The following is a 12,057-nucleotide window of genomic DNA, read 5'->3' on the forward strand; positions in this document are numbered from 1 at the left end:
TCTGGTGCAAAATTATCAGTCAGTTGCAATTGTCCCCGGAACATTTTTGCATTTTTCTGAGTCTTGGCTGTAAAGGACATTTTCTTCATAAAATGATCACTTCGGATAGATGACAACTAGTGGTTGTGAGTCCTCTAGATGTCCTAGAGGTGATGGGTTTAAGTCCTTGTAAGAAGTTAGTCATAGTCAAAAGGCTTTCCTTGTAAGGTTGTGATTAAATGAATGTATTACCAGATAATGAGCACAATACACCCCTCCATTTACAGTTGATGATTTAGACTCATTCACCCTTAAACAAATACAAAGCTCCCATGAAATTACAGTTCACAAATTCATTCTAAGTTTAATAATAATCCTCAACTGCAATTGAGAATATATGAATCTATCTAGCTCTCTCTCTCTCTGAAAATATCTATTCCTCGTGGTTATAGAAAGAGAAGTCTGAAATAAATTGTCTGTATTGAATTCATTTAGTCAACACAAGCTCCTTCCTTTTTTGTTATCCCACCACCTTGTATATATGATGATCCTCCATACCCCTTGTATGAAGCCTTTACCACATTTCTGTAAAACTTGAAATATTACCTCTTTCTCTCTCATATATACACACACAAAATGGAAATAAAGAATAAATTTTAATACAAGACAAATTGTTAAATTCAAATGGTTGGATAGATTAGGGACATAGGTCAGGTATTGGGGTGCCACAGCAAGATATATGTCATCTCAAGAAAAATTATATTGCATCAAACCTTTTTTCTCAAATCAATTAAATTAATGTATTGTAATTAAAAACATGGAAAATAATATAATATTCAAAAAAAAAATTTGAGTTATTGTTTTTAAGATAAAATGTTCCTGAAAAATTGGGTCCAGAATTTGTAATGAAAATCAATATGTACAATAAGTGTCTTAATTCTTTTAATCAAAATAATAATGTAATAAAATTTTGATAATATACTTTAAAAATTGCTGCTCATTGTTTGAATCTGACATTAACTCATGACAATAGGTCCAATGGATCTCTTCATCCCGACCTTTACAGACAACCAACACTTTAGTTGCTTGATCTCCTTTTTGAAATCCTAAAAGTTCTTTGTTATTAGCATTGCCAGATGAAAACATTGCTCCTATTTTTTTTTAAAGTATATTTTCTGATACAAAAGCAATCACAAAGAGCAGAAAGTAATTTGCTAATAGTCGAAAAAGGTCCCCAAGACCGGGGCTTGGTAGTCTAATACTTATTTATTGATTATTTCAACCAAGTTATATATCATCTGTTATGCTTGTGATAATACTTGTTTGTGTCCCCTGTTGCATGGTACAAATGCTAATGACAAATGACTTCTGCATTTTGCCTATTAGATCTTCTACAAATCTACAATTATAATTACCAAAAATACAATTTATTTTAAGATTATAAAATCACAGAATAACTGTTTGATATCATATGAAAAGAAGTTGATCCTGAATTGTTAAAAATAGTGAGAGATTCTCGCATACACTGAAAAAATGTTTCTCACTGCTAACTAACTTATGACTTGACTATCCCCTCCCCCTCTTCTGTCCATAGAGGAACGTATTGACCAATATCAGAAGACTATATTAGCAACCTAAATTGACAATAAATCCATTTAAAGAAAAGACATGTTTCCTTTTTTTAGCTGCATCATTTTTGTAGTAGCCCAAATATTTGTCCAATTACACACGGAAGAAAACTGGAAAGGGGGGGGGGGGTAGGGAAATTGGAATTGCAAACTGTCGCAAAAAAACTAATATAAAAAATTACATATTTTTTGCTATAATTGATGTTAACATAATTCCGTTTGTTTGTGTTACATTTTCCTGTTTTAAAGATCATATGTGCAGGGGGATTTGGGGATTTCTATTGATTTATTAAGTGTCCTAACGTTTCAACCACTAATTTAAATCTAAAAAAGAGGTAATTTTGTGTATCATTATTGGGAATTAACATCAATTTATAAAATATTTTGATTATAACTCAATTCTAAAAAGAAAGACTTGACAAAAATAAATGAAACCACAAAGTTTTATTAGAAAAATAAAAAAAAATTAAAGTTAACAAGGATGACAAGATCTAAAGGTAGTGTTGCTCAAAGACGGGGTTTATGTCATTATTTACTTTAAAATAGATTTAAGAAATCTGTCTTAAAGTTTACTGTTGTAGAAGACCGACTTACAAACAAATATAAATAAAGATGCTGCGCTTCTAGATATGAGAGGAAATAAAATGCAACTTTTCTGTCAATTGTCTTCTTTTTCCCTCCCAGTTTTTGTGGCATCCGTTGACAGAGACAAATATTCTAGTAGTTATTTTAGAACATTGTTTAAGGTAGGCGATATCAGAAAATAGAGAAAAGTCCCTAAGAGATTTTCTTCAAATAAAATATCACTTAAAAAATTTGTTGGTTGGGCGGGGGGGGGGGGGGGGGTAATATATCTACGCGTAATTAGTTGGCTAAGTATGACATGTCAGCCCAGCCCCCCCCCCCTTCTTTTACGACCTGTTCAATTTTTTTTATTTCATATTTCTTGTCCATTTTCCATGTCTAATTGAATTATAAAGTTAGATTTATTCACTTTTTTGTTGTTGATATCTTTTTTTTTGTTGCAAAAATTTACATATATATTAGAAATTGTAGGTACAAATTACACATGAAAATTATTTTAAATTAGTGTACATTTTAAAAAGACCATCCGTTCGTCTGTCTTTTCTTTGTATTGACTAATATACTAATACTTGATATCTAACCGTTATATGTTAAAAGATTGGTTTTATAATGATTATTGTTTTTTTTTCATTAATTCTTTTAAAATTTTATATCTTGGTAATGGTTGTCTCATATTTTTATGTAATTTATTCATCAATTTTAACAAATTTTTATTTTGTTTAGGTTACCACCCCTTATACCTTGAAAGCAACGGGCCTGGCGCTGCCGCGCCCCAGTCCGGCTATGCAGAGCTGGACACGACCCTGATGCCCCCGCGGGGCGCCCCAATGGGCCCCCAGGACCAGTACCGCAGCACACCTTCACCGCGTAGCGCGGCAGCCGCAGCCGCAGGTTATGCAGGTAGCGCGTTTTGTCCATGCATGTGTAGATTATTTCATGGGAGTAGGGACTATTATTCTAAAAATAAAATGTAGAACAAGATTGATGCCTTTTCTTTTGAACATTTTGTTCTCAGAAATAGTCCCTCAACCTATTATTAAGATGAACAATAGTGAACATTAATCATTTATACATTTTTTCTTCTTTGCACTGTACAAAGTATTACCCTTTTCAACGTGTATAAATGTATAATATTTGCTATTGAACATAAGAATTATTAGTTTTAGTTAAAGCGAAAAATCTTAATAAAAATTCTTTTTAAAAAGTTTAAAAATAATTTAAATTATAAAGAAAAATAGAACAGTAGAGGCAGATATGCATTTTTCCTCGCTTCAATAATAGACAGGGATAAATATTCTGAAAAATAAATGTAGAACAGAGCAACAGAACAGATAAATATTTACATAAAGAGGAGTATGCACGAACGAGAGCAAGTGATCCTAAGCACCTTCCAGCAGTGATTCTAAAATTTTTTTTTTGTTAATATACTAGGGTTATGTTTAATATTGTTTTATCTGAAAAAAAACTCAACAAAATACTTGATGATATTTCATCAAAAAATGCTTAACATTTCAGAGTTTTATTCATAAAAAACCATGGTGAAACTTTTTTTTTAGTTGGTACCAATATATCAAACATAACCCTAGAATATTCACAAAAAATATTTAATATCACAGCTGGAAGGTGCTTAGAATCACATGCTTTAATTCGTGCATAGTCCCCTTTATCCCTGACATTCTATTCAATGTAGGACACCTGTCATATTCAGGCCTGGGGTTTTACAAATTTGTTAGCTCCAGGGATTTTTAGGGATAAGGTAATGGACATTAAAACATTAATAAATATCCCCAATGGTGATCAACAAAATTACCCCTTCTTTAAATTGAAATTATTGGTTAAAAAGTCTAAACAATGCAATCAAGAGTTAAGGAAAGTCCCCAAACTTTATAGCCAATGAAAAAGAGAATATTGTTATTAAACTTTGGGTACCTTTTTAATTTACAGTCCAATTTACCTACCCTTTCTTATACTATTTTTATTTTCTATGCCCTGTTCTATTTTTATTTTTAAGAATATTAATCCCTGCTAACAAAAGATGCAACTTTTTATATTGCTTTTTTATTTTTTTCAATCCTCTTTTTTTTACCTAGATTTCTTAGTATATTCATAGAGGGAGGGGACAATGGCAAATAATATATTTCACCCAACAATTTTTTTAAGGATTACACATCTTAAGATGGGTGATGGGAGGATATTTAATTTTTCATTGTTCCATCCCTACCCCTTATATTATTTTAAAAGTCTTGACTTGTATATTTTTTGCTTGCGATTAGAAGTATAGTGATTTTTTTGTTTCGTTGATTTATTTAGAAAGAAGTGTATTTTAAAATGTGACTTTTTTTTACAAATACAAAAAATACACCCCTGTACAAAAAACCTATTTTTAAATGCTGAAAACGAGCCATTTTTCGAAAATTAGATTCAATTTAGATTTAAAAAGAAAAAAAAACATTTTAAAATCCACTTCTTTTTCACCATTTGCTTTATTTCATTTTATTTATTTATTTTATTTTGCTCTCTCGCCAGGATCCTCGCCTAACCACCGGGGCTCCGTCACCAGCAGCGGGGCCGAGGGTTCAGACATGCGCAGCGAGATGAACAGCCAGCACGGCCGCACCAGCGTTGCCGACATGTCGCAGCACGGCCGCAGTTCGGTGTCCGAGTTATCGCAGCACGGCCGCGTTAGCGTGTCTGAGATGTATAATCATGGACGTGTAAGTGTGACGGATAGCTATTACGGCGGCGGCGGGCAGAGAAGTAACAGTGTTATGCAATCGGCGGCACACGGCGGGCGGATGAGTGTGCAAAACGACATAATGGACGGCCCGGTGGGAGTGTACGGCAGCCGGAAAAACACAATTGCCGATTATGACCAACATAACAATTATTCCAACATTAATAACCACAGCGGCGGCCTGTATAACGACGGCGGTGATGACTATGGCATGTATGGCGAGTATCCTGGCGGGGTCACGCCGTTGTCCCATGGCAGACAAGCGCCTCGTGCAGTTTTTGTGGAGGATGAGCCGCGCCCCCTGTCTTCTGCTTCGAGACCTGATTTACAACAGCCACAACAGTCCCCAGCTATGCATGGTTCGTTTCTTGTTTTTTATTTTATTATTTTTCGTTTTCGTATAGTGGCATGACGTATTTTATTAATTTTTTATTATTATTTTACTTATTTGCTTTCTGTATAAGTATTAGATAGAATTTACTATTTATAAAAAAAATCTGTATTTATATTTTCATATATATTTTGGTTTATGTACATTAAAAATTGTTCATATTGCTACTTCTTCAGGCGCCTAGTTTAAGAATGCCTTTACCCATAAACAGGAGTCGATTTTTGAAATGCTCTCTTAGGACTTTTAGACAAATATCGTGCAATCAAAGGATAGGACTATGTTGCTGTAGGACGATTGGTCAATTGGCAAATAATAATTCTCAATAGATATAAAGTAAGCCCTATTCTTTTATCCCAAGAAAATAGCCTAAAAACACCACAGGACCAGTAGGTATATTCTCTGAAGAGTAGAATCTAAACGGTTTAATGGTTACCAAGATCTTAAGGGACAGACGGACGGACAGACAAACATCAAGCTACTTTGTATTATAGATAAGCAGATTACTATATTTTTTGTCTCGGGTTAAGACACTGTGCGTTGTTTTGATACAATTTGCTTGAGAGATTTTTCTTGTTTTATTTATACTTTTTACAAAACTTTAACTCAAAAATATTTTTCAAAATATCATTTATATAATTGTATTTTTTATATTTAATGAAAGTGTACAAGTATCAGAGATAAAGGGTAATTAGTTTTAAAAACGATCTTTTATTAATTGGCTTTAAACATTGTGGCCTCTTATTAAATCTAAAATAGTTGGTAGAAACAGCAGTGTCAAAGTTTTCCAATCTACAGAAGGGTAAATCTATTTATCTTACGTTGTCTTACCCCTTATTTATTGTCTTCATAAATACACAATTTACGGAGTAGGTGTTTGTTTTTCTTGTCTACTAATGTCTTCCTTTTGCTTTTACAACATTTTTCTCCTCTGCAAATAATGAAAAGGACTCAAAGGGATAGATTTTTAATTACTTGGATCTTACACCAATTATCATGTACTCTGATAAAGTAAAATTTGTAGCTGGCTAAAATAACGATCACTTCCATCCACTCTCATTATCCCATTCCCTCCTCTCCTACAGGATGATCGAACTGACTAATAAGTGATGTCCTTTTCAGCAACCTCAATTGATGACAAATTTTCAACTGTCAGTATATATACTTATTCTATATCCATTTGCAAACAGTTCTCAAAGGGTAATTCTTTATTCCAATTTAAGTCGTCTTTGCTTATTCTCAAACTAATTAAACCTGATTTTGGGCCATAGTGTTCAGTCTACTCTTGCTATAGTAAATTTCTTACTTATTGAATATGTAAGGTGTCTAATTTTCATACAAATACATAGTAAATGAAAATACTAATCCAAAAATCAAGTTAGTTTGAGCAATGCATTTAAAGAAAAAAGTATTAAATTCATGTAATTTGAGCTGTGTTCACAAATACATGAAATTCCTTAGTATTTTTTTTGCAGCAAAGCTACTCTATACTAGGGTTGGGACGGATATCCGGCAGGATAGTTTCTATATCCGGCCGGATATTGAGAATTGCCGGATATTCGGCTCAACTCTACTCTATACCCAACTTTGTCAGTCAGTTTTCTAAATATGATTTTATCCTTAGCCAAATATGACTTTGTGTATATGATATATTTAGTTTTTCAATATATCCTCTTTTTGGAGAAATTAATAGCTTTTCTCTTTATGGATATTGTCACCCTTGTAATTTTTGAAAATGCAAATATATGTCTACAGCTTGTTTGGATAATTCAATGGAATGTTGTTGAATCAGGAAAGGATATGACACCTGGAAAAAAATTCTTACTTAAACAAAGTTGATTGTTCTCATCCTTACGAAAAAACTATGTCTAGCATCGTATTATATCCAGCTTTCTACAAATATAAAAATGAACATTCATAAGATTAAAACCATTTTTTTAGCCCGTGCCTTCGGCATCTCGGGGCTAAAAAAACTGGTTTAATCTTATAACTGTACATTCTATTTCCGCGGAAAACTGCTTATAATACGATGCGAGAAATAACTATTCTGCATCTCAGTAAATTGCAGATGACTGTATGTAATGATATAACTAAAGAGTCACAAGGAAAATAACTATTAGAACTTGAAACATAAATTTTCAATTTTCTAAAACACTCTAAACTTTTTTGAAACCTATTATAAGATTTATTTCAAATGCTCAACAACAAAAGAATTATTTCATTATTGAAACTTGTATTTTTTTATCGCAGTTTTATTAGCATTTTGCTGTTTTCTGCTGCACCTATTGGGAACACGGACAATTATTCTGATTTTTGTTCATTTTAAATTTTCACATTATAGACAAAAAGTAAAAAACTAAATTTTCTTCGCACTGTTACCTTTCTTATATTGTTAAACATGCCTCGTTATGTTTATTATCGTTGTAATCGACATATTATTACTTGGATGTTACACTAGGTTTTCATGTATTCTGATAAAGTAATGCTCGCAGCTGGCTGAAATTACAATAGCTCTTATCCACCCCCATCCTTTTCATCCTACTAGATGAACGAACTGTCCATATTAGAAGCTAAATTGACGACAAATATTCACCTGACAATATATCCACGTATATCCTACATCCATTATCGTTGTCATCACAACTTATATATTTATATATTCTTTTGAACACCTATCCTTTATCCTTGGCCATTTGTATCAATATAAAACGTGTTTTTAAAGAATGCCCGAAATGCATATTCATCAGAAATGCATACTGAATCAGGGAGAAAGGGATCAGTTACTGGATTTTTTACGCGGCAATGCGCATTTTTACTTTTTAAAATTTTGTATTATAAAGCTTACTTTTATCATGAGTACTATTAATTAACTTTCTATTATATAGTCTAAAACTAAATAATCTAGCGACCAAGCAAATATTGCTTGATTTACTTCTACAAGAGATGCGATTTATAATGAAGATTATTTTCTTTTAAATATATTTCGCTATGAGCAGCAGTAGTTACTAATTTTAAATGTTATGGTTGAGATAGATTTATAACTGAATGCGAATATGGCTACGCCACTAGCATTTAGGAGTTCTGCAATCAAAGAGGCAGATAGGGGCTAAAGAAAGAGCTTAAAACCATATCACATGACATAATCTTACCTATATAAAAGAGAGCAAATTCGATTCTGTAGTTACTGATTCAGACTAAACTTTGCTAAACTTAAATAAAAATAAATTATTAAAAACCAATCCATTTTTCCCAGTAAAAAAAACTACAATACAAATTCATAGGTGAAGTTTCAAAGAAATAAAAGAGGTGGGTAGGTGGGTGGGGAGTTATTGGAAAGGTGCAAAATCTATGGTCTTACAAATTTCTGCACTGGATAGCATAGGCAGAAAAATTATATCTATTTCAATAATTTTGTCGGAACATGGATGTTTAATGTTTATTGCTAAAGCAGAAGTAATAATATCCAATTTTAGTATTGTATTTCAACTAAATTTCTTTGAAAATCAAAACCTATTAAAGGTTTCTTTTAAATTCCTATAATTTTTGTAGTACTACTATTTTAATAAAAAATATGATATTCAGCGAAATTTGCAAGGCAAATAAATATCCTTTCATTTGTAGAATTGTCATTTTTTATATTTTTTTTGTATGTTTCTTAAAATGTCTCATGTTTCAAGGATTTTATGTTTTGGGTTATACAAGTTATATATAGACCTTGACATAGACAAATATTAAGCGCAGCTGAATAATCGGGAAAAAAACATTTGAAGTACCTTCCAAAAATATTTTAGGAAATAGCTCTTTTAGTCATACAAATTTAGAGTCGTTTAACTAAGGTACAATGCCAGACAGAAGGATGGACGTACACTAGAAGAGTATAGGCCTTGCTACTAAAAATAGATTTCAAATAGAATTGATTAAAGGATCTTAATGAAGAAACAATAAGTTAGTGGGTGTAAAGATATCCTTATTTTAAACAGCTGACATTATAGAAGTCGAAACAAGGATGATAACTTAAAAAATGCAAAAACAGAAAAATTATGCCTTCATTACAGAAAGGCATTGCCATAAAGTCATGTTTACCGCAAAACCACTTAGATTTGACCATAACTGCTTTGCTTTATGTATTTTTTCTTACTGCTCTAGTTCCTTCAACGTCATTGGCAGATATTTTAATTCTGATTTTCTAAAAAAAATTAAATAGTATCTATAATAGGGTTGGGCCGGATATCTGGCCAACGTTCGATATCCAGCAAATTACCGGATAACCGGAGTTTCGGCATTAAAAATCCGCCGGATATCCGGCCCAACCCTAATCTATGATTCACTTTATCTGTCCATCCGTCCGTCGGTCCGTAACTGTATGGGGCAAGTTTTTCTTGGCTGCTATTTAAAACAAATTGCTGATATTTTTTGTGAATTCACTTTTTAAAAAGTGCTACCAGTACACAACTCACTTGGTTAGTCGGTCTATCGGCCATACCTTGAAAGACATTGTAGTATACTTTATGTGAATGTTAGGTCCTGATCCTTGAAAGAATTTGTTGGTTGTTTTTATTAAGACTCTCGTGTCATTTCTCTACGGTATAGTTATTAAACATTAAATTCATGGATTTAATGATAGTTCAATACGAGATAAATTTATCTTTAGTCTAATTTCAAAGTATTATTACGATATTTAGGTTTGAAAATATAATTTTTTTAAGATAGCAAAGTTTTTTGTACAATTATGCAAATGAGATAGGTAAACTTTTCACCTCTGCGCGAATGTCTTATTTTTCTGCAATTATACTCAATTGGCTGGTATGTTGGAAAAAAATGTTATTCTTTTATATTTATCTTAGAGTCCAATTTAAAACACTGTTAACAGGCAGAAATAAAGTGGATAATGGGCTGTTCATAAAACTAGTTCCCAAAATTTTATAATAACGTTTTCTTATTCATTGGCTTAACATCATTGGGGACTTATAGTGAGTTTTGATTGGTTGGTTTACTAAGTTGAGTGTCCAAACGTTTCAATCACTAATTGTTATCTACAGAAGGAGTAATTTTGTGTAGCATCATTGGGATATGTACATCAATTAATTGTCTTATCCCTTTAGATCAACAGGTATTGTCAACAAATTGTTATTTTCCAAGCTTTACCCACAAAAAGGTGGCAAAAAGTTGAATATTATTTTGTGTGCTCCATTTATTAACCTTAATTATCCTCAAAATGTTTGTCCAAATTCACAGGCGTAGAGGGATAAATGTAAAAATATATATAATCCAGATAACTTCCAGGATCCAGTGATCCTTTTGTGTTTACTAGCGAATTGCTTTATGCTTTTATGTAGCGAATTTTGCTGTGTAAATATTTCCGACTCTATTGGTTGATATTCAAAGACCTAATTGAAAGTCAGCACAGGGTCCATGGGGTGGGGACATACATTTTTAACCCCCTTTCCCCTCTATTGTTTTACGTTAGTCGTCGATGGATAATAATATTTTTGAAAGATAATCTTTATTGACACATAATGTATAATTTTTTACTACAACACACTTAACTTTATTTAACCCACTTACCCTTAATGTTGGCTTGGGTAGTTTTATGTCAGAAAAAAATAATTTACAGCTTTTGATTAGAATCTTTTGCCATAGTAAATCTATGAATTCTTTTTAAAAATTGCTTAATACGCTAGAGCACTATTAAACAAAGTTTTAAATATGGGTAATATGTTTTAATATAATTTTACTTAATTCAAAATTCCTTTATCCCTGTAAGCTTGTGACTCTGCTAAGTTGATGCCTCGTTAGCAATGCGTAGCTACTCTACAACTCATTTTTGTCTGTCCTCAAGATTTAAAAAATAAATAAAATCCGACCCAATTTTAAAAATACATAATATCAAACCAATTTCAATGCAAAAAATAACAGGAATTGTAAATAAATTAAAATCTTCGTACGGATTTCTTATTTCTCAAGTAGCTGCGCTCTTATTAGATATTGTCATTCTAGTCTGCAATGCATACTTAGAACTTAAAAACAGTCAAAACAACTTCTATTGAACTTCTAATGTAGTTTTTACTCACTTTTTGTCGTATTTTAAAGTGTTCTTGTTTGTTTACTATTGACTTCAAATGGACTTTAATCGTAAAAAAAACAAGGATAATAATGTCTGTTAACAGCGGAGCAATGATAATCATGAAAATTGACCCCAAGCAAATGACAATGTATAGTAATTTTATATAACACAATCTAATGAAGAAACGAAAAATTGCAGCACTTTAAGCTTAAGGAAAATCAACTTTTTACCATTTTAAAAATCAGATGGAAGTCCTAACATGTCTTGGGACAAAGCCCCCAGAGGCTAGGGGCGAAGCCGCTTGTGTCATAAAAAGATGGAAATACGAAGGGAAGAAAATTAAATGGGTTAATTCAATAATTATTTGTCTTATAAAAGTTTGTATTTTATTTCAAAGAATTATGTAAATGTGCAAATTTTTATATTTTTTGCAAAAAAAAAAATGAACCTACTTTTGCCACTTTAAATGTTTATATTTCTAAATTACATTTTTTTTGTCTGGCGTCGTTGCTAAATAGTTCGTTCACCTTCCATTCAAGAATACAGGGATAGGATGATGGGGGATATTTTAATCATTCCCCAATTTTTTGCATAAAAAATCTTTTAGGCATTATTGGTATATTGCTGGTTTTAAGCTATTAAGCTACATGAGATGAAGTACAATTATTTTTGTATTAAA

General features: G+C 31.9%; 1 protein-coding gene across 13 annotated transcripts in view; it reads left to right on the forward strand.

The window, feature by feature from the left end:
* Positions 1-12,057, forward strand: part of p120ctn (adherens junction protein p120) — a 258,351-nt gene that overhangs the window by 213,594 nt on the left and 32,700 nt on the right. For 12 of the 13 annotated variants that reach the window (XM_080152242.1, XM_080152241.1, XM_080152243.1 and 9 more), the window contains 2 exons: positions 2,916-3,092; positions 4,719-5,285. In XM_080152242.1, the coding sequence (XP_080008368.1) occupies positions 2,916-3,092; positions 4,719-5,285 (744 nt within the window). The remainder of the gene's footprint in view (positions 1-2,915; positions 3,093-4,718; positions 5,286-12,057) is intronic. The other variant, XM_080152247.1, reaches the window with a different exon arrangement.

Source organism: Acartia tonsa, chromosome 3, assembly GCF_053477335.1.
Source record: "Acartia tonsa isolate MP-2025a chromosome 3, ASM5347733v1, whole genome shotgun sequence".
Classification (NCBI taxonomy): Eukaryota; Metazoa; Arthropoda; class Copepoda; order Calanoida; family Acartiidae; genus Acartia; species Acartia tonsa.